At 44.2% G+C, this 23879-nt stretch overlaps 1 protein-coding gene across 1 annotated transcript; it reads right to left on the reverse strand.

Annotated features, from left to right (window-relative positions):
• Positions 1-3531: 3531 nt before the first annotated feature.
• Positions 3532-21901, reverse strand: LOC115072930 (olfactomedin-4-like). The gene is made up of 5 exons (XM_029570943.1): positions 21752-21901; positions 18588-18740; positions 9857-10069; positions 8840-8990; positions 3532-6390 (listed from the first exon to the last, which is right to left on the reverse strand). Exons 1-5 carry the CDS (start codon positions 21815-21817, stop codon positions 5522-5524), a joined length of 1452 nt encoding a protein of 483 aa, XP_029426803.1. The 5' UTR covers positions 21818-21901; the 3' UTR covers positions 3532-5521.
• Between the last annotated feature and the right edge of the window lie 1978 nt (positions 21902-23879).

Consider the following 23879-nt stretch of genomic DNA (forward strand, 5'->3'; position numbering starts at 1 on the left):
GGGAACAGGAGAAGGCAGCACGGCTCGGAGCAGGCTTGGCGCAGGCAAGGTGCACAATTGTGCACCCGAGCTTGCGCACACTGACCCCAGATTTTATAACATGCGGGCACCTGCACACACATGTTATAAAATCGAGCATACATGTGTGCGTGCCGGGTAGCACGCGCACATGTAAGCTCATGCGCTCCTTTTTAAAATCTACCCCTCAAATGTTTACTGGACTCCTGTACCTAATGAGGAGCTGTAGCAAAGTGGTGTGCATGCCAGCTAAGGAAAATTGGGGGCTACATGTGTCAGTTCTGGAACACCCTGCCCTTTTTCTGGGCACATGTGCATTAATGTACACACACCCTTCCCGGCTATTAAAAATTTAGGGAGCTCCCACGTGTATGTGGCTGTTTTTGTGCATGCAAGGCTTTAAAATCTACCTCTTAATGAGGGAGTGAACAATGGTGGCCAGCTTATATTGTATCCGATAAGTTATTGGAAGCCAGTGGAGTGATTGTAAGACAGGGGTAATGTGTTTGCAAATTGGAGCACCAGTTAATAGGCAGGCATGCAGCAGAATTCTGGATGATTTGAAGAGGACGAGTGGCATATATTGGGAGACCTATGAATAGCAAATTGCAGTAATTAATCAGTACCAGAGAAAAGAAGAGTTTGCAGAACAGTATGACAATCATTGGCATCAAGAAGTGGTTTTAGGTGTCAAAATAATCTGTAATAAGAAGTTTGTACTAGATCTTTGATATGGTCACTCATTGCTAGTGCTGGATCAATTAGTACACCAAGATTCCGGACAGATTCTGAAATTGTAATGCACTGGTTTCTAAAATGAATGTTCCTAGATCCACAATGATCACTGGATAGATACCACAAGCATCACTGGATAGATACCACAAGCATCTGCAAAAGCATTAATTGGAATTGCTGAGGAGTTCAATTAAAGTTTTCAGCAACCATATGAAGTTGATCTGAAATAATGAAATAATAATCTGGCCAGAATTTAAATGGAAATTTTGAAAACTCGTTTTTTTAATTTGCTAGAACTGAACTGAAAACTGAGATATTGGGTGGGATTAGTGGTTTTCTGATTCTGTTGTAAACTACAAAGGTTAATCTTAATCTTCCAGTGGTAAAAGGATACAAGAATCTAAGGGGCTGATGTAATAAGACCCGCGATGAAATGGATGCTAGTTGTCTGCGTGTATTTTTTTAGCATATGCAAGAGAAGCAGGTGCCTCTGCGGGATGTAAAAAAGGCTGCGTATATAAATGAAATACACACAGAAAATCTGTGCTGATGTGAAACCCGTGCAGAAAAGTGCACACAAACGCACGCTCACAGCCCTAAGTAATAAACCGCACACAATCACACGCTCACAGCCCTAAGTAATAAACCGCACTCAAACGCACGCTCACAGCCCTAAGTAATAAAGCGCACGCAAACACATGCTCACAGCCCTAAGTAATAAAGCGCACACAATCACACGCTCACAGCCCTAAGTAATAAACCGCACACAAACGCACACTCACAGCCCTGAGTAATAAACCGCACGCAAACGCACGCTCACAGCCCTAAGTAATAAACCGCACACAATCGCACGCTCACAGCCCTAAGTAATAAACCGCACACAATCACACGCTCACAGCCCTAAGTAATAAACCGCACACAAATGCACGCTCACAGCCCTAAGTAATAAAGCGCACACAATCGCACGCTCACAGCCCTAAGTAATAAAGCGCACGCAATCACACGCTCACAGCCCTAAGTAATAAACCGCACGCAAACGCACGCTCACAGCCCTAAGTAATAAACCGCACACAATCGCACGCTCACAGCCCTAAGTAATAAATCGCACATAAACACCCGCTCACAGCCCTAAGTAATAAACCGCACACAATCGCACGCTCACAGCCCTAAGTAATAAACCACACACAAACGCACGCTCACAGCCCTAAGTAATAAACCGCACACAATCGCACGCTCACAGCCCTAAGTAATAAATCGCACATAAACACCCGCTCACAGCCCTAAGTAATAAATCGCACGCAAACGCACGCTCACAGCCCTATGTAATAAACCGCACGCAATCGCACGCTCACAGCCCTAAGTAATAAACCGCACACAATCGCACGCTCACAGCCCTAAGTAATAAACCGCACACAAACCAGTGCCAAAACCCACATTATTGTGGTGACCTAGAGTGATTCTCAGGGAGGTAAAGCCTTCCTCGTTCAATAAAACCATGAAGAAAATAGTGGTTCGGGAGAGGAACTGAGGGTGGGCAGAGCAATTTCTATCCCCTTTATGTTCCGTCTCCAACCACATGGCAGCTGTTCTGATGGGGCCAGTAGACATGGGTAATGCATCAGAGATTTTTTCTGCCGATCCACAGAGTGAAACAAACATCCGGAAAAAGTGAAGGTAATCCATGATTACCCCAGAGTTGCATGGACAATCACACTAATGCCAGCAAAATCGATCTCCAGACACGTGCTTTAACTTAAATCCTGCCCTGACCGAACCGTGACATTACCTTTTTATGATATATGTACATCTTTTAGACATATATGGTATTTTATGGTCTTTTAACATTATTGGTTTGATTGATTTTTTATTTCACTTTTGCATATGTTAATTAATATGTTTTATTATTTGTTTTTAGCCCCTGAGACAGCCGTTTGTTAACGGCGAAACTCGGCCAGAGTCGGGCTTTTAAAATACATACGTCTCCACTTCAATAAACTTTTGAAAAAGACTGTGGCGTCTAATCTTGGTTTTCTTCCTGACGGCTTCTTAGACCGCCTACCTTCGTGTTCACTGGCACATGTGTGCATCTTCTTTTCCCTCAGAATGCATGAGGACAAGACGGTGCCCACCTAACTTTCTGGCACTTTACATTCTGAATACAGTGACACTCATGACTCCTCTTCCTCTGACGTCTTCGGCCTTTGCTTCCTCTTCATGAGCTTTGGAGCCACCCGCGCTTAGAAGAATGTCGTCTTCCTCTTTAATGTGAAAGTCTTGTGCGTTCCACGATGCATTCCAATTTCCAGCAGCCATCGTCCTTCAGTGTAAGTCTATAGGGAAACCATCTTTAGTTGTGCAAAAATTTTCACACCCCCCAAAAACTGGACAGAATTGCTGCTAAAGGCCTGCTGCTGTTGAAGTACACCTGCCAAAACTCCTGTTTGCCACGTGTTCATTGGGCACCAATTTATGTAACCCCCAGTTAGGGGGCATCTAAAATAAGGTCTAACGCTGGATTTTTGTGGACTTGGCACCAGCACTCTGGGTTAAAAAAAAACACCAATGGTTAGGTAAATAGTGGATTGGACATAGTTCAGATGCTTAATGGAATAATTTTCTATTGCTGGATAGGGAAATTAAAAATCAAATGTTTCCTTTTTGTGCCCATTAGACTGCACCGATGCACAAAATCTTTTTTTTCTCTATTTATTGGCAGACCAGTAGACCTTGAACCCACAACCTTGGGATTACCTAAGAATCTCACCCAATGTGCTGTAGTTCAAAAATTTCAAAATTTTTATTTTTCTATAGTTTCTGCAGTCAATCAGCAATAAAGACAGAAAAGGATGAGTCACAGGATTTCACAAGTATAGCTGTACATGAAGGCTGGTATCTCTTCCAACAGCCCATGTGCATTAATCATTCTTCACAACATAATCTCATCACTACTCACATAGGTTCAATGAATTTTTCAAAGAAAATGCCTAGGAGTATTCCCTTGACAAACCAGTATCAATTGTGAAAAGGGCCCTAATGGACTGAAAAAGACCAACGAGGCTATAAGGATTTTCAAAATTCCTCACCCAGAATACATCAGATGAGTGCATGCTTCTTAAAGGATGCAGTTTCAATAAGCAGTTTAACTCACAAAGTATATGCATGTTCTGTTCAGCCCACACATACCTACCCAACCTTCAAATGCAAACTGCACAAATAGTTTGTGTGCGCTGAAAAATAAGCATATACCCTCTAAGTGATCTCAAAAGGGGGTAACAACTGCATGCATCCAAGTCCACTCGTTCATTTTTTTGGCCCACTAGTTTCCTCCCATTTCTTGGGCTTTTGGCTGAGTTAGAACCAGGTACATGAGTCCTCATTCTCAACTACCTGGAGATTTCTTCTCCCTAGTTTCTGCATCTCCCGGTCCAGGCATCCCCGTGATAGTCCTCTGTCAGGGGCCATGCACCAAAGCTCCTTCCAGAACCTTGCAATTATGGGCCCTGAAGGTAGCCCTTGAATGCTGGCTACCAGGGCTGCTGTAAGCATATTTGGTGCCCTAGGCAAACCTTTGGTCATTCACCTCACCTCCCCCAATAGCTCAATGCTTAATTCTTTGATGGTACTGGCTCTGGTACAGCAGCCCTCTAGTCCTCACCCTGGCAGAAGTTTGCTGCCCCCAAGATCTTGGCACTCTAGGCGACTGCCTAGTTTGCCTAATGGATTTATTTATTTATGTTTTTTTTATATACCGGTCTTCTTACATTATATGCAAATCAAATCGGTTTACAGAGAACTATTGAAAGGTTTGCTTGGGAGCAATTACATATAACGAATAACTTTTTGAACAAACAGATAAATAGAACTTTTTAAACAAAAGTTAAATAGAGAAATATATTAGACAAATACACTGAGATATAAATGTCTAAATGTCTTAATGTTTTAAATAAAACTTTTAAATAGCCTTTATAAAGGAAGAAGAAATAAAAATAGATAGCCAAAAGACAACGTCTAACTCAAACATGGTATTAGGAATTTGGAATTATTTATGGATTATTAATTTATTATTAATGGATGTACCGGCCCTGCTGGCTATGACTCCCTCCCTCTGCCAGGGGCTATGATTGTTGCCTCTACAGCATCCTCCGTCTCAGCTAAGTTTGGGGAGCATAAGATTTGAATCGGGACTTGAACCCAGCTCTTTCTGCATGGCAATGGACAGCATTGCCATGGAGCCTTCAGGCCAGTCCACATGCATGTTGGAAACTGTAATGTAAGGACTGAGTTTTCTCACCCAACCAAATTGTGCCTCCAGAGATTGCCGTGTTTTTACTGTGGCTGCAAATACAGACGACATGAAAGCTATGCACCTACTTTTAGCTAACTGAAAATCTATTTAAGTGGATTTAACTTTTCTGCCCACATAAACTCCATTTTTACTCATGTAGTTCCTGACTAGATGTTTGAAAATTTTATCTCAGAATGTCTTATTTTACACAAAAGAGATTATGTACAATTTGCAAGATGGAATTTTAATGAAGTTTCAATTCCACCTGCAATAGATTTGAATGCACAAGAAAACAAAAGCCGATACATGGATATGGCAGGGTTACTAGCTAACTCAGGGTTGTGGGGAAGGGCTGCTTCAGTCCTGGTTTTGCATTACATCTCTGGAGAACTTAGAACTACACATCCACAGATACAATGGGGTTGAATCCAAGACTGGTTTAGCTTGTCCTTCATGACCTGGAACCATCGGGTAAACCCTAGCCTACTGAGGAGGTCCAGTGCTGGCTTCCAGCATGGAGCCCTGGGATGGCCCAAAAATGGCATCATAAGTGACCAGGTAGCCATCATTGTACATGGAAATCTTGTGATCGTTGGCATTATATTGTAGGTTCTGCACTGTTTCCATCATCTTGTCCATCATGATGCTCAGCTTTCCTTCTTTCCCTGTATTGGTATCATACATGTAGAAGATCTCCTCCCTGCGTGTGTTTACGGGCCTGGTAGCGTACAGCACCCCACAGATCATGAAGGCGTTGGTAACACCAGGCTTGTACTGTGTGGTGATCCAGGTGCGCTCCACAGTGAAGGAGGACTCGTTCAGTTTCGCAATCACGATATTGCCGGCACTCTCCTCTGTGGAGTAGAGCGCCCACAGTCCATTTTCGTCAGCAGCAAAGTCCATGTCCTGGTAGGTGACAGCGGCATAAGAGAAACGGTTGTTGAAGACTGCATCCGGCAGGGTCTGACGCTGTACTTCATTGGTGTCCAGGTTCATCCTACACATATTCTGGGAGTTGTAACAATTGTAGTAGAGGGAGTTGTTGTAAAGGATCATCCCGCTACCCTGCCCACAGCTGCTGTAGTCATAGGTGTTACCATAAAGGAGCCGGGAGAGGGTCTTATCTGTGGGATTCTTGTAGAGCAGGAGGTCTTCATAGCTAGGGGAGAGGCGGACAAGTTGCATCATCCGGGCATCGGTGTTTAAGGCCGCCACCCAGAATAGGTCCTTTTTGCTGGTGTTCACAAATGAGTCCTTCCCCCAACCACCATACTTGTAGCTGAAGCCCCTCCAGTTCAGTTGTACCACAAATGGCTTAGTTATGTTTATCAGACCCCCATGGTCACAGGTTCCTGTACCAAGAAACAAGAAAACATGGATCAGCTCACCTTGTCAAACCATAAATGGACTTTGTGCATCTGCTTCTTGTGGTCTCTATCCTTGATGGCTTGAAAGGATTGCACTTTAGATTTTGTTTCTTTTTATAATAATATATGACATCTCTTCTGGTGTCATAGTCTGGATGATGATTTCAAGAACTATTCTATGGTGTATATATATAGAGCCCTTGCATATAATCCTTGACATACAAGCCTGGTGTATAAACCTTTGTATATAGTCCCCCTGTTATATAATCACTGTATAAAATCCTATGTATACTGAAACCAACACTTGAACTAACCTCCTTCCCCCTCTTAGTAACCAACTAAATATGGCTCTTAGTGACCTTGGACAAGTCACTTTACCCTCCATTGCCTCAGGTACAAAATTTAGATTGTGAGCCCTCTGGGGATAGGGAAATATCTACAGTACCTGAATGTAAACCAGTGTGATATCTCTAATTGAATGTCGGTATTTAAAAATTATAAATAAATTAAATAAATAAATACATATTATAATGGAGCTAGCTAAACAATGTAGATAAGGTGATGGTGCCGAATGGGATACATCTGAGGGTAGAAAGGGAACTTAGAGATGTCTTGGCAGATCCGCTAGCTGATCTTTTCAATACTTCTTGTTGGGAGTAGTTCCAGAGGATTGGTGATGGGGAGATGTGGTTCCAAATCATAAAAGTGGAAGTGAAGAGGAGGCTGGGAACTACAGACTGGGTAGTCTGACTTCAGCGGTGAGCAAATTAATGGAATTGCTGCTAAAACAGGATAGTGCAGATATTGTAATCCAATGGATTGCAAAATCCAAAGTAGCATGGTTTTACCAGAGGTAAATCTTGTCAGATGAATCTGATCAATTTCTTTGATTGGGTGACCAGAGAGTTGGATTTCAGTATGTCGTCTAACATGGTTCTACAAAGGAGATGTATAAATAAATCGAACGCCTTGGTAAGGGAACTAGAATGACTGCCTGGGTTAGAAACTGGTTGAGTGGGAGAAAACAAAGTGAAGTGGTAAATGGAGATTTCTCTGAGGAAGGGGGTGTTATTAGCAGTCTGCCTCAGAACCTTCGACCGGTTCTTTTCAACATTTTAGTGATCTACATCTCAGAAAGATTATCGAGAGAGGTTTGTCATCTTGTCAATGATTTCAAAATCTTCAGCAGGGTGGACAGCCAGGAAGCTTTGAGGAATGGTCTAGGGTCTGACAGCTAAAATGTAATGCTAAAAAATGCAGAGTAATGCATTTAGGATGGAAAAACCCAAGGCAAAGGTAAGGTGAAAAGGGGAGGTGAAAATCTTCTAAACACAAAGAAAGAGCGGGATCTGGGGGTGATTGTATCTGATGAAGGTGGCCAAACAGGTGGATAAAGCGATGGTAAAAGCCAGAAAGATGTGTGGCTGCATAGGGAAAGAAATGATCAGCAGAAAAAAAGAGGTAATATTGCCTCTATATAGGTCCCTGGTGAGACCTCACTTGGAATACTGGGTACAATTCTGGAGACTGCACTTTCAAAAGATATAAACTGGTTGGCGTCTGTCCAGGGGGGTGGTTACTATAATGGTCAGCGGTCTGCATTCTAAAGCATATAGGTATAGACTTAAGGATCTACATGTGTACACCCTAGAAAAAAAAGGCAAGTTAGGGGAGATATGATAGACATTCAAATATCTCAAAGGTTTCCTTGCACAGGAAGTGAGCATCTTTCAGTGGAAAGGAGGCTCTAGAATGAGGGGTCATGGGATGAGGGTGAATGGGAGCATGCTCAGGAATAATCTTAGAAAATATTTCTTTACAGAGAGGGTGGTGGATGTGTGGAATGGCCTCCCAGTGGAGGGGGTGGAGACAAAATCTGTATCTGACTTCAAGAAAGCAAGGGATAAATGCAGGGGATCTGTAAGGGAGTGATGGGGATTATAAAGCGAAATTTATTGGGGCGGATAGGCAGAATGGATGGGCCATATGGTCTTTTACTGCTGTCATGTTTCTATTTTTCTGTGTTTGTGTAATATGTGATGACAGCTGTTCTGGTGTCTTGATGATTTCAAGAGCTATTCCATCCTAGAAATAATAGGCTCTATATCCCTCTTCCCATCTCCAAGCTCGCCAGTCCTACAGGTGATAGGATCTGTATCCCTGGGTCCATTCCCTGAGCTAAGCAATTCAGTCTCAAATAACTCAACTGTTTTACTACCAATAGTATTAAGGGTTGTGTGGTGATCTGTGAGTTTTCTGGATATTGATTATAATCCCTTCAAAAGGTAGTTACGTTTTGCAATGTGAAAATGATAAATAAAATGTTGGGAAAAAAATTCAGTTTAAAATTTTAAATCTAGTCACAGCACGTTGCTTTGATGAGATGAGGTGGGCTGAGAGAGCCTGAGGTCTGAGAATGAAATCATGTACTGACCATATTGCACAGGAGGTGGCCTGGGCACTGTCTGGTTCTTCTCGCAGTCTTGGAGACGTTTCCGCAGGGAGGTGATTTCCCGTCGCACTGCCAGCACGTTGTTTTTGTCATAAGATTCCAGCTGATTGACCATCACCGAAATGTTCCGGATCTGACATTTCATGGGGGAAGGGGAGAGAAGTGGTGGGAGGAAATGAGATGCAAGTTTTGTTATACAAAAACAATTTCAGCGTCAGAACAAAGGTGAAATCCATGCTAAAATAGGCATTTTCTAGCACTTTTCAGCTTTACTATATTGAAACTTTCCCCAGACTGATAAGGGTGGGGTCACTTTCATTAGATTCAAATGCCAAGCCCATGTTTAACCTTCCCCCAATTGGAATTGGAAACAATTAGTGAATTGTGTAGAAGTTGTCATGCCCATGAATAGATTGATCACTGCTATGGTACTTTCAGCACTGGTTGAAAAGCACTAAAGATGAGCAGGGATTATATTCAGATAGAATAATTCATTCTTAATATAAAGATGATAGTCTTAAAAGAAGATGGAGAAACTCTGACAGGCTGCAAGTACAGTAATCGCTAGTACATAAAAATATAAGAAGTTGCCATACTAGGTCAGACCAAGGGTCCATCAAGCCCAGTATCCTGTTTCCAAAAATGGCCAATCCAGGTCACAAGTACCTTGCAAGTACCCAAACATTAAATAGATCCCATGCTACTAGTGGACATGCAAGCACTCATTTAGCCAGGTCAGTCTGGCAGGCTATGCATGGGACCTAGGTGGCTGGATGTTCTAAAAAGTACTAGGACTGGAAGTGAATACTACTGATGTAGAACATCAGGCAACGTTACCAGGAAGCATGGTTAATGTTATAATTGCCACTGTTTACTAGTAATGCTGACTGGTAACCATAGTTTGTACCTCAAGCAGCATCCAAACTACTGTCAAACCAGTCGAGCCCAGAAAGACTTAATATTCATTCTAAAGGGCACAGAACCGGTCGCAGTATGTACCTCCGTAAAGAGCGTCTCAATGATGGTGTTGGATCCGTTCAGAGAGGCCTTCAGCTGCACGGCGAGTGACTCCATCTTCTTGATTTCTAGCTTCAATAGCTCGAAGTCCAGCTCCGTGTAGGACAGAACTCCCAGCTCTATTTTCTCTACCCGGAGGGTCAGGTTGGACAGCCTTTCCAAGTACACTTCCAGGCTTCTCTGATAGCTCTGAATCTGAAAAGAAAAGTAAAACCACCACCTGTGTCAATTTGGAACAAAGGGAAAAAAAAAAGGAAAAGATTTTCCTTAGTTAAGAATAAGAGAGCTGATTCCCAGGCCATAACTCTGCTCCTTAGACTGGTTTGGGAATGGGATATTGCAGAGGGAGGACCCCATTCACTGCACAATGGCAACATCTAGTGCCTGCACTTGGGGTCTGGAATTACAATGTTATAGCCCGGCGATGTGACTTCTGGCCACATAGTAGAAGCAGACGAAAAAGACCAACTGCCCGCTCTAGTTTGCCCAGTTATTCTAGTTCACATTGCTAAGGATATAATATGTCGGCAGATGAAAACCCATAAGGCCCACCTTATCTGATCATCCACATCTGCTCAGCTTTATAACCCCCTTCCTCTCCCTCAGAGATTTTCTGTGCTTATCTCATGCTCTTTTTAATTCAGATGCTGTTCTTGTCTCCATTACCTGCACTGGGAGGCTCCATGTGTCCTCCACCCTTACTGTAAAGAAATATTTCCTCAGATTACTTCAGAGTCTACCTCCTTTCAATCTTATCCCATAGTCCTTTGCTCTAGAGCCTCCTTTCTGTTGAAATAGGCTCACCTCCTGTGCATTCATTCCTTGGAGGTATTTAGATGCCTCTATCATGTCTCTCCTTTTCCACCAGGATATATATATTTATATCTATAAGTCTGTCCACATTTGCTTTATGATGAAGACTGTTGACCATTTCAATAGCTGCCCTCTGGACCAACGATTTGGTTTCTATCCTTTTGAAGATGCAGTCTCCAGAACTGTACACAGCACTCCAAATGAGGGACTTATATAGGTCAATTGTTACCTCCTTTTTCCTGCTAGCTATTCCTCTCCCTACTCACCCAAAATGTGATCACCTCACTTCTGGTTCCCTTTTCCAGATCATTTATAAAGGTTAAAAGCACAGATCCCAGTACAGATCCCCGGGGCACTCTTCTATTTACCTTCCTCCACTGAGAAAACTGACCACTTAGTCCTCCTCTCTGTTGTCAGTGCTTCAAACCTGGCCTAAATGAATGCCATTAGTTTCAGACTTATGCTAATTCAACTGCTCACAAGTTTCAGACTTATGCTAATTCAACCCCTTTTTATGTCCATTACCAAAGGCTTAGTTTCTGGCAGAACAACCCAGAAAGGCATTCTGCTGTCTTTTTTCTGGGACCTGAGAAAGTGGAACAGAGCTGGCAGTGTATATCAGTTTTGGCTCCCTTGTGGAAAAAGAACAGGACCGGCAAGTGCATGGATCATGGAGGAAGTAGAGCAGAGCAGAGTGTGTTAGAGCTGCTGACCCTGAGACAAGAGCAGCCAGCTGGCACAAAACACAGCTGCTAAAGTTTTTTTTCACAGATCTAAATATGATCATGTCACCCCTCTGATGTTTAATTTACAGTGGCTTCCAGGATCTTTTCATATCTTACTTAAAACTGGATGCCTTACTTTTAAGGCTTTGAGGTGGGACGCTCCTTCTTATCTTGCCTCTGCGATTTCTCCCTATCTTCCTTCTCGTCAATTACAACCTTCACAGCAAGAACCTTTAGTGCTATCTTCTATTCGTAATATTCGTTTTGAAAGCTCACGTGTAATTTGTTTTTCTCACCTGTCTCCTCACCCTTGGAATTCTTTACCTCTTAATATTCGTCTTGAGGAAGATTTTTTAAAATTTAGTAAGGCACTAAAATCTTATCTGTTTGTACAGGCTTTTTCACAATGGATTGTTAACTAAATCAGCTAGCATATGTTTATCTGACATTTTCTTATTTGACTTTTATCTGTAGCTAGTTATTTTTTTATTGTATTTTATTTTTTTTTAGATTTGATTTGTAGTTTTTATTACTAATTTTGTTTATTTTATCTGTATATTGCTTTGTTAGCGTTGCCTATTTTATTTGTACATCACTTTGTTTTTAATTTGTAATTAATTACGATTAATCAAATATTAATAAACATAAACATTTATTTATTTATTTTTAGATTTTTATATACCGGTGTTCCTATATGAAATAAAGATCACATCGGTTTACATTGAAACAGAACATGAAAATTGCCAAAAGGCATTACATAGAACAAGGTTATGAAACTTGGAACAGTGTACATAAGTTCAAAATTTAACAATAACGTTGTAACATTGATGACCAAAAGATAAAGGAGAAAAAAAAAAAAAAAAAAAAAAAGACTTAAACAATTAAGTTGACAGGTCTTATTGAGCATAAAAATTATAACGTATAAGTGAGAAAGTCTCAAATGTCCTGTAGCAAGAGATTAGATACCGAAGTAGGTAGTGGTATGGAAAATGGGGGTTTGTGAAGAAGATATGTTCTTGCTGGTTGGAGGGGAAAAAATGATGATCATGGTCCTGGAAAAGCTTGGCTAAAGAGCCGGGTTTTAAGTTTTTTTTTGAATGAAGAGTGGCAGAACTCAAGACGAATGTCTGGTGGGAGCGCATTCCATTGAATGGGGCCTGCTGTAGATATGGCACGTTTATGATGCGAGGATTTTGTTGAAGGTACATAGAGTGTGCCTTTATATGCTCCTCTGATGGGTCTAGAGGAGGAGTGAGGGCGTAGTTGGTTACATAATTGAAGAGGAGAGATATTGTGAATGGATTTATGAATTACGGTGAGTACTTTATATAGGATCCTTTGCTTTATAGGCAGCCAGTGGAGGAGCTTGAGAATGGGGGTGATGTGATCTCTTAATTACATAACAAACAAACATGGCTTTGATTTTTATGCAATTTCCCAACACAATTGAGGAGGTAGTGACAGAGAGCAGCCAAGGTCAAAAAGAAATGGGATGAATGCCTGTCAGCCCCAGTGTTTCTGCCACTCCTATGTGTGTTGGCTTCCTGTTTATCATGCTGTCATCCCAGGCCCTGCTGCTTCTCCTGCTGGGGACCACACTGGTGAGAGTGAAAGGGTCAAGAGAGGGAATGAGAGGATGGGGTCGGAATGAATGAAGGGATCAGAGGGAGAGGAAGGAGAGTAAGTGAGGAGACATAGTGGGGCAAGAGACTGAATGATGGATTCAGAGGGAGGGGAGGGCAAGTGAGTGATGAAATGTTGGAGGACAAAAGAGTGAGTTATGGGATTGGAGGGACTATGGGTGGTTTGGGAGAGAGGGGGAAAGAGTTGGGCAGGCCTGGATTTGTCAATAGGCACACCAGGCCTTTTGCCTAGGGCAGCAAAAATCTAGGGCGCAGCAGGCTAGCTGAGTGATATACTGTCTTCTCACCCCAATCCTGGTCCACCTCCTTTCCTCTTTCCATCCCTGGTCCTCTCCTCCTTTACCATCCCTGAGATCTCCTCCCTGTACTGATACTTTAGACTCCTTTTCCTCACCCAGTAAAAGAAAAATAAGTAATGTAGACACATGCAACGTTTATAATGTAATATAAAAGATATACATTTTTGTCAGTGATTTCAGAATTTTCAAATTTTGTCACAGAATCTACCCCCGAGCTGCCGCAGAAAATTGTAGAGTTGGACCTTTTTTTGTCTGACCTGGAAGGGGGTGATGGGGGTGGGGAGGGCACAAAAGCACCATCAATGCCTAGGAGCAACAAAATCTTACATCTGTCACTGGAGTCAGGGAATCAAAAGTGCTGCGGGGTATGAGTGAGGGGTTCAGAGGGACTAAGAGGTGAGTGAGATGAGCAAAGTGGAGCCAGTCTGCGAGTGAAGTGATTGGAAGAGATGGAGGAAGAGTGAATGAAGGGAGGGGAGGGGAGGAGATAGGAGTGGGTGTGGTGGAGGAGGAAGAGAGAAGCGAGTGAGTGAGGTGAGCATGGGGCACTGCTCCCTTCCTTCCACCCTGAAGGAGATACAGAGCAGACCACAATTTTAATTGCAGGCTCCACACCCCTGTCCAAGAAGTCAAAGGATAACAGACAGTGCCCACCAATCTCCTCCCACCCCCACAGGGCAGAGGAGAGCAGGAGGCTTAGACCCTCCTCAGGGAGGTCAAGAAGGAAACTTGCTGAAAAGGGTAATTTTCCAAGCAGAGGAGAGGTTTGAGGAGCCCCAGGGATAGGAGGTGAGAGGGGCTTGAGGACCACGGGGGTAGGACAAGGACCAGTGAGGAATTCATGGAGAAGCTGGGAATGGAGGATCAGAATTATTAGGGCAGAGGGGAGGAGTGGGTTAGAGAGAGAGAGAGAGAGTCCCATTCTATCTACCCTCCTTACCTCGGTGATTCTCCATCCTCAGCCCCCTCCAGTGTTTAACCTCCAGTCATCTGTCACCCACCAATGCTCATCGAACATGTTAAGAGTGTGAAGAGTGTGTTCAGGTGTGTGTGAGAAAGTTCGCACTTGGCCCTGGTTCCGCCCCTTTGCACAGGTCATACTTGGCCCTGGTTCCGCCCCTTTGCACAGGTCATACTTGGCCATGGTTCCACCCACTTCACCCCTCTTCCTTTGCCACAGTTCCACTTCCTTTTTATCTACAAACTAAGCCCTGTTGCCTCCTATCCATAAGTACATAAGAATTGCCATACTGGGTCAGACCAAGGGTCCATCAAGCCCAGCATCCTGTTTCCAACAGTGGCCAATCCAAGTCACAAGTACCTGGCAAGTACCCGAACATTAAATAAATCTCAAGCTACTATTGTTTATTAATTAATAGCAGTTTATGGATTTTTCCTCTAGGAACTTATCCAAACCTTTTTTAAACCCAGTTACACTAACTGCTGTAACCACATCCTCTGGCAATGAATTCCAGAACTTAACTATGCGCTGAGTGAGAGAGAATTTTCTTTGATTTGTTTTAAATGAGCTACTTGCTAACTTCATGGAGTGCCCCCTAGTCCTTCTGAGAGAGTAAATAACCAATTTTCATTAACTTTTTCAAGTCCTTTCATGATTTTATAAACCTCTATCATATCCCCCCTCAGTCGTCTCGTCTCTAAACTGAACAGTTGAACAGCCCTAACTTCCTTAGCCTTACCTCATAGGGCAGCCATTCCATGGCCCTTTATCATTTTGGTTGCCTTTCTCTGCACTTTCTCCAGTGCAAATATATCTTTTTTGAGATGCAGTGACCAGAACTGCACACAGTATTCAAGGTGCGATCTCCCCATGGAGTGATACAGAGGCATTACGACATCCTCTGTTTTATTTTCCATTCCCTTCCTAATAATTCCTAACATTCTGTTTGCTTTTTTGACTGCCACAGCACACTGAGCTGACTCCTGAGGAGTCTCTCATAAAGGACAATCAAAAATCTTCTGAAAATCCAAATACATTACATCTACCTCACCACTGTCCACGTTTATTAATCCCTTCAAAAGAATGTAGCAGATTGGAGGGGTAGAGTGCAGAAATTCTCATTATTTTAACTCAGATAGCAAGTGCAAGTCTCCCTATATTAGGGTCTCCAGAGGAGGTTGTTTTGCTCATAGCATGATTCTGGCATGTTGTGAGAGAATGGAGTGAGAAGTGCGGGAAAGGGATTAGAAAGGAAAGAAGAGAGCATGGAAGTGTGAGAGAGAGAGCGCCAGGCATACCTCACCTCTCCAGTCCCACATTCACCCTGCCCGCTACTTCCTTAGGTAGATAACGGGAAAGGGAGGAGGCTGGTGTCAAGGTTGCAGGAAGTTTGGCAGGGTTGCCCCCTTTGGAGAAATCTAGAAATATTATTACCGACACTATCTGCCACACCCCTGGGAACTCTGCACCCTGCCTCCCCCCACCCTTCCCCAGGGTCAGACGGTCACCCACCTCAAACCCTTGTCAGTAAACAACTCTGGGTTCTCTTCCTCCTCTCTCTCACATACACCCTATTGCCTTCCACCTCCCCCCTCCTCCCCTCACCCGCTCAGTTCCCGCCCCTCTTCTCCTCACACAGACTGTTCAGTCCCCTCTCCTTCTCCTCTCCCCATATCCTGTTCCCTCCCCTCCCCCTCCTTCTCCTGTTCCCTTCTCCCCTCCCTTCTCACACTTCTCCATCCCTCTCCTTTTAGGCACACCACCCCATTCCCTTCCACACCTCTCTCCTTCCCTCCCCTCTCACTTGCACGCTCTTTCCCTTCTACTCTCACATCTTCCCCTGGTCTTTTTCCTTCTACTGGTGGAGGGTGGGTGGGACCCGGGACACCCCCTCCTCCCCCCGCTGGCATGTTACTACACAGCATGTAGGTCTACATCCTTCCGGAAGGGGAACCCCACCCTCCACTGCTCGGTTCCTCTTCAGCCTTCTGGCAGGAGGGTGAGACCTTCACTGCATGTCAGGAAATTGCGCTGTGGAGGTGGTCTTCATCCTGCTGGAGAGAAGGTGGGACCCCCACCAACAGGTTAATAAACTACACCACCAAAGTGGCCTTTATTCTGCCGGTGGGGGGTGGGAACCCCGAGGCACCTCAAACCACCCTGCGCGGTTCCACTTCACCAACGTCAGGAAATATTTCTTCAGGGAGAGGGTGGTGGATGCCTGGGATGCCCTTCTGGTGGAGGTGCTGAAGACAAAAATGGTGAAGGATTTCAAAGGGGCATGGGATAAACACTGTGGATCCCTAAAGGCCAGAGGATGGGAATGAGGAAAAGAGCACATGGGGGTAATTTGCTGGTGCGGCTGTTACTACCCTTGACCAATAAGCCTTGATACTTTTGATGCTCTCTGCTTCAATGGCAAGAGGTAATGGGGAACTGGACTCAGACAGCAACCAACGAAGGCCCTGACTTTGACGGATTGGGAAACTAAGTATTGGGGCGACCCGTATGGAGCGGCAGATGTCACCCCCTGACGTTACCATTATGGGGGAGACCTGTATGGTGCAGCTTGCTGGGCAGAGTGGATGGACCATTTGGCCCTTTTCTGCCGTCATTTCTATGTTCCTGTGTTTCACCCTGCTGGCGGAGGGGGGTGGAGGGAGGGCATGGATACACCAACAAGAACGCCTCGGAGGTGGCCTTCATTCTACTGGCTGGCCAGAGTTTTAGAGCCATTGGTTTACAGGTAAAGAGAGAAGGCTGCTGCAGGGGCATTTTGGAAGGGTCACTTGTTGCCACCCCCTCCCCAGGTTTTGCTGCCTGAAGCCTCAGCTTGTCTAATACATAGATACATAGAAATGACGGCAGAAAAAGACCAAACGGCCCATCCAGTCTGCCCAGCAAGCTCCCACACTTATTTTCCCATACCCACCTGTTTCACCGACCACCAAGTTCAGGGCCCTTTTTGGTTGTTTGATTCCAATTTCCTGCCACCCCCCTGCCGTTGCTGCAGAGAGTAATGACAGAGCCGCCCTTATTTGCTGTCTGTGCAATCGCTGGGCTAAGTTAGCTGGGAGAAGAAAAGTTAAAATCCCTGAGTATTTGCTAATGAAGGCTCACGGCATCAGAACAGAGCTTGGTTTCAGCCAAGCCGGAAGTCTAAAGGAGCACAAGTCAAGGGCCTGGGTTACATTTTTTTTTTTTTTTTTGTGTAAACAATTTTTATTAACTTTCACATAACAAAAGTACAATCACTGCGGAGAGCAGGACACTTGGCCCTCCCACAGCTTTGCAGATAACAATGCTTTTTTTTTTTTTTAGAGTAAGAAATGGAGGAGGAGGCAGTCTTCTGTCCTGATATCTTTCTTGTCTGGCTCTCCTCTGTGAGCCACTGCATGCAGGCACAATAGCCTCACAATTTTCTTACAGCCTTGCCCAGTCGTTGCCCACTGGTCACCCCCCCAAAAGAGTTTCCACCAGTCCTTTTCCTTAGGAAAAGCAGAACCTGATTCACCGTGCACTGAGGTAAAGCCAGGACTGGAGATGCCTCTGTGGGTGGATTGCAGTCTCTGCTGAATGGCAGGCTAGTGAGCGGATGAATGACTAAGCCCGTCGCCTGGCGGGCCTCTGACCCGGTGTGCAGATTTAGCCGTTCAGAGAAGGGGGAGATTTAACCCGCGACTGGCAAAATCAGCCGATAAAATCTTTCAAAAATTGACCTCTCTATGGGGCTGATGCAATAAGACAGGTAGTGAGCGCCCGTTTTTCTAATGCACTCAGCCACGTCCCCCGGGCGCCCGATGCCATATTAAAATGAGGTGCTGCGTTAAAAAGGCCGCGCTAGGGAAAAACTGTGCGACCCTAGCGCTCAAATGCATCGGGCACCCAGAATTGCAACGAGCTCCAGGGCTGGGGTTAAGTTTGCCACATTAAAAAGTAGCTAATAGCTATTAGCATTGGGGGGTAATAGCCAACAGCTTCATCTGCATGGAATTTACATGTGTTAAGCGCTATTGGCTATGCGTTTGTTTGGGTGTTTGTTTTGGACGTACTAATCTTATTGCATTGGGTGCTAGTCTAGGGCTTCCAAAACACGCATCCAGCAGTGCGTAAACCTGAGCACTAGGCTGTGTGTCCCTCTTACAAAATGTCCTAACCATGCCCTGAAGAATGTAGGGACTGAACAGTTTTATTTTGTTTTTCAATGACTTTCTAGGCTATTGCCTCTCCAGCAGTGACACTCTGGGGCATGGGCTGGAGACCTTTCTTTACCTGGGTGATTTCTCGCTGGACGCTGATGCTCAGGTCGTGAGAGGTGATCTCCAGGGACTCCATCCTGTGCATTGGGAAGGTGTTATCGGGCAAGATCACGGTGCACAGGCACTGGCCGTCCTCACCCACCGATCCGGTGACATTTTGAATGTCCTGGAAACATCAAGAAGGAACGGTAAGCCAAAGGTTATAAACAGCGTAGACTTTTACCAGCCTTGTTAAAATTCCTGCACAGGAAGTAAATGGTTACAGTTAATATGCAAAAACTTAAGTCTATGGAGGTGAATGACAGGGGGAAGAGACATGCTGTCAAAGTGAATGACACAGGAAAAAAAATATTTCAGAGTTGCTGGAATGCTCTTAGCAGCTTCATTTCAATAAATTCATTTAATTAGATTCATTAAATTCATTCATTTCAATAAATTCATTTCAATAAATTCATTAAATTAATAAATACAGCAGCCATCAGCAGTGCCGGCAGGAAGGGTGTGCAAGTCCTGTGTGTTTATGGGGAGTGCCTTAAATTTGAGGGAGGGGGTGCCTGAAGCTCCTCAGAGGCAAAGGCTGGTGTCTGCTGCCTGTTGGGGGACTGAGAAGCCTCCTGGCTGAGTTGGGGGAGGCGCTGCTGTTGGGCGATGTTTGCTGCCTGCCAGCACCGTCGGCACTCAGGTTGGGGAGGAGAGCAAGAAGCGATCCGTGGGACTGGGAGTGAGGCGGCAGGGGTGAAAATCCTACTCTTTCACCTTGGGCCCGTGAGGGTTTCCCAGAAGTCAGCGCAGATGTTACATCTTGTCCATGTATGGCCCGAGGTCATGCTAATGAGGGCAAGTTTTATCGTTATCCCCAGTGAAATATCTTGCATATTTCCAGACACCAACTGAACCCTTATTCACCATTAACTATCGCTTAGACTTTTCTCAATATGGTAATTAATAACCACCTCAACAGGACAATTCATTAATATTGCTAATGCTGTAACTTAGTTCTCAACATTAATTGGCAATTTTGTTCCCTATGTTTAATTCCTAGCTCCTTTTCACTACTCCAAGTTGTGTAATTCCCTTGTTTTATTGTAACTGCAACCTCCTGTCAGCACCTTGTTAATGTTTTATTATTATTATTATTATTTATTATTATTTCATTATTACTTTGTTCCCTCACCTCTTGTTAATTGTAAACCGGTATGATGCGATTTCCATCGCGAATGCCGGTATAGAAAAACTTTAATTAAATAAATAAATAAATAAATAAATAAATAAATAAATAAATATTGAACGTGCACATCAAAATGTTACCGAGTCAGACGGTAAAAATCTTTTTAGCATAACTTTTATTGCCTAAGCCTCTACAGAGCGCGTAAGTTAAAATGCCAGTTTTACATCGGTTTTATTCTCAAACTGTCTTCCTCCGGACAAAGTCTGTAGCTACTTTTTATCCACAGACTTTCATCAAGTTTGAAAGAGAGTGCACTTGTGTACTTTCACTTAGAAACTCGCGGCAGGGAACTTGACAGTTACACCTACTGCACCTGCAGGGTAGATCGTCTTTGGAAAATAACGCGCAGAGACTTGAAAAGCCAGAGAACAAAAGTATTTTACCGGCATTAGGAACGCATCTGAAAGCTGCAGTCCCACAATGTGGAGCCAGACGCAGGGCATTCGCAAAGGGAGGGCTGGCACGGTCAAGGGCGGAAAAAACACACGCGCAGATCGCGTTTTCAGAGCTTCACGCGCACTTTCTCTAGCAAAACTTCTACCTGCAGAAAAAAGGCCGGTGTGAGTGACCTGCGCACTTCGTACCTGCGGCAAGGTTCACAGCTTTTTCTTTTCAAAATGAGAGCGAAGCCCTCAAGGAAAAAAAAAAAAAAAGCACGTGCAGTCTTTTGTCGTGGTGCGGGATAATTTGGAAATTGCCCTCACAGTCTATATGTGCGCTACTTTCCGATCCCACCCAAAACGAGCCCCCTGGATTTCAAGTCTGCTACAAAACAAACCCGGGTTAGACCGAAATTTTTGGCATTGCAGGAGAAACTAATGGCTACTGGACTCAAATATCAACTTAAATGGCCATGTACATGTTCAGTTGTGTTTCAGGGTGCAGGGTATCTGATTTCCATTTTCAGCAGCCGCTATCCTTTCTGGAAGACAAGAAGACAAGCCTAATTGGCAGAGGCTTTCTTTCTTTATTTTTTGACCTTCAGAATACTTCTCAGTATTTGAGAGGAGGAGGAGAAATATTTGGATCAATGGAATTTACTACATTAAATGTTAAATTGTACAGGACACGCATTTTAGTAAGGATGTTCCATCTTTTTTTCCCCTCTAAATAATTCCTTTTTTTTTTAACTGGGCCTCCTTACATATTTTGCAGAATAACAATTAACTGAGTTTATTTTTTTCAGGTATTACAGAAGTGGAAGGTGTTAATAAGGAGCAGAAAGCAAACTTTTGACACGGCAACTTCTTACTTGCCAACATCCAATTTTCACAGTTAAAATTCAAGGCTTCTGAACATAGTTCTAGAGGTTGCTGAGTAGTAACAGAGAAAAATTCTCTGTAGGTAACACACTGGATTTATAGAGTCAGAAAACTGTCGCCTGCTGGAACACCACAAGGGCTTGGATGAGACATTTTAATGGGACTGCTTTGGTCTAACAGAACTGAAGCAAGACAGGTGGATGCCACTGGGCAGCTCTGCAGAAATCGGACAACCTGTCATCAGGTTGCTTTGGCAATGAAAGGAGATGGTGAAATGTTAGTAACGACACTGCTAATGTTATATGCATACATCTGGAGGAGTGTGGATATTAAATAGGTGTGGGATCATCTCCTCAGATGGTTCTGTTTTACCTGCATCAAATTAGGCACTGCACAATAAGGCAACCACCTTGGCCAAAGTATCCCCATAGATCTCTCTCTCACACACACACACTCACACACACACACACACACACACACTCTCTCTCTCTCACACACACACACACACACACACACACACTTTCTCTCTCTCTCTCTCTCACACACACTTTCTCTCTCTCTCTCTAAATAATATAGAATACACTTAGCAATCTTACTACAGCTGCATCCATTCCCCTTGCATAATCAGAGAAGCTGTAATTGGAAGATTCAGAACACTCAGTGTTGAATAAGGCAGCAAATACTCACAGAGGGGGCAGCGGGGCAACGGCCAAGGGTCAGCGCCAGAATCAGGATGAGCAGGATCTTCTCCATGACTTCAGACGGTGGTACTGACCCAGCAGGCAGCAGCCTTTTTATTTCATTAGGCTTGGAAGGGGGGGGGGGGGGCTATTTTTGTACTGGAATTTCCCAGGGAACTGATGTAATCAGCTCTCTTGAGAAACTGTTTGCACAAGTCAAGAAAACCATTTGACAGTTGGGGAGGCAAAGCCCCACCAGCCTATCTGATGAGATAAAGTTAACAAACTTTCATGAAAGCACCTGTGGAATGTGCATTGACCTGTTCTTCTGCAGCTTTTTGTTACCTTGCTGCTTTCGCTAACACGCTCCCCCGCCCCCCCAGCTTTCTTCCCATCCCAGTGATGTAGGCAGTGGAAAAGCTGGGCCTCATTGGAGGAATCCCCACAGGTAAGAGCCATCCGCTTTCCTGTGGCAGCTCAGGATGGATTCCACGGCAGGGATTTGAAAGCACTGCCATTTTGAATATCATACATGCAATTTTACACACACACACACAAACTGTCATTTTTAGTGAATATAGTTCAACCAGTAAACATTTTCCTTTACAAAACAGTTTTTTAAGCATTTGTCATCCATGCCCGGACAAGTTTTCTTATTTTATTGTTTCTTCCCGTTTTCACTTCCTTCTTATTCTTTAATATATCTTTCAATGTATTTTTCTTTGACTGTCTTCTTTTTTTTCCCGCTTTCTCTCGGTGTTCTCTCTTATCCTAGTTTCTCCCCATCTCAATGGGTTCCTCTTTTTTTTTTTTTTTTTTTAAAACTCTGTCTTTATTAAAGATTGTTTAATTAAAACATTTTTTTGACCAATGTACAATGGGCCCCAGATACAAAATACCATAAAGGTAAATTGTAAAAGCCCTGCACGCGCATCAAATCGAGGCATGGGTAAATGAGTCGTGGCTTGCGCACGCTGAGCGTATTTTGAAAAGCGTCCGGATACGCGTGCAAATGCCACGGCGCGCACATCTCGAGCATTTTCCAAAGCGGGGCATGGGTGTGGTCTGGGCGGGGCGTGGGCGTTGCCAAGAGACGTGCGCGCAAATACTTATACGCCCTGGCGCGCACCGAGGTCCCCTGCTGCGTAGCTGTACTTCTGCTACGGATGATTTGTAGGTCATACAATAAAAGATGGAGCCATCTCTAAGGGGGTTTAAAGGGTCTGAGGTAACTGGAGGGGAGGGGAGGCTATCAAACCCGGGGGAGCCGCAGGACCTAGATGTTAACTGGGCGAACTGTTAAACTGGGAATGGCGTGGGGGCGCGCGCCCCTTTTAAAATCCCCCGACTTGCGCAGTAGAAGCGGGATGTGCGCACCCACTTAAAACCCGGCGCACGCATGCACGCGGCCAAGCTACCATCTTTTATGACATGTGCGCGTATAAAACAGTCGTGTGCCCGGGCCATGGGCCGACGCGCGCACGCAAATCGTGTGCCCATGCGCCGGTTTGAAAATTACCGTCATAGGGATTATCGGCACCATATTGACCGCGCTATATTTTCATACATTATAAAATCCTTCAGCAGCGCTATCATAGGCTTGTTTTACCATAAAGGTCAAACTGATCTTAAACCATAAAGGTGGAAACTGATCTTAAACCACCAGATCGACTCCCGTTTTGGTGATAGGAAACAAAAAAGAAGAGAAAAGCATTGACAAAAACTGCCTCACCCCCCCACACACACACACCAACAAAGTTCAGCACAGAATTAAAGCCTGCTTTCCAGGACATGCACTCATGTGCTCCTGGTTCTGTGTATATTGTGTGGATCTCAAAAAGATCAAAAAACTCCTGTCAGAGTCCTCGTGTGCACCCTGACAATCAAGGCCAAGCACTAAAGTTAGTAGGACACACACACACACACACACACACACACACGAAACTTGGGTGGGGAGCGGGAAATGGCAGGGGAGGGGAGAAATGGGGCTTGTGTGGGGGTGGGGACCAGAGTCAGGTGTCATTTCAAAGTCACCCAAGCATACAGCCGTACAGGGCATCTGGTCTAGCACAGCATCACTTTGCACATTTATATCTAGTAGATGCTAAACATCTCATGTAGTGATTGGTTTGGGC

Source organism: Rhinatrema bivittatum, chromosome 11 (genome assembly GCF_901001135.1).
Source record: "Rhinatrema bivittatum chromosome 11, aRhiBiv1.1, whole genome shotgun sequence".
Taxonomy (NCBI): Eukaryota; Metazoa; Chordata; class Amphibia; order Gymnophiona; family Rhinatrematidae; genus Rhinatrema; species Rhinatrema bivittatum.

Bases quoted from the DNA above. Each gene is read 5' to 3' on its own strand.
- LOC115072930 (XM_029570943.1), bottom strand. From the start codon at position 21,817: ATGGAGAAGATCCTGCTCATCCTGATTCTGGCGCTGACCCTTGGCCGT. The intron at 10,070-18,587 runs GTAAAGAAAGGT...TTTTCTTTTCAG, and splicing joins TCCAGCGAGAAATCACCCAG to ATTCAGAGCTATCAGAGAAG. The intron at 8,991-9,856 runs GTACATACTGCG...ATGAAATGTCAG, and splicing joins TTGAGACGCTCTTTACGGAG to ATCCGGAACATTTCGGTGAT.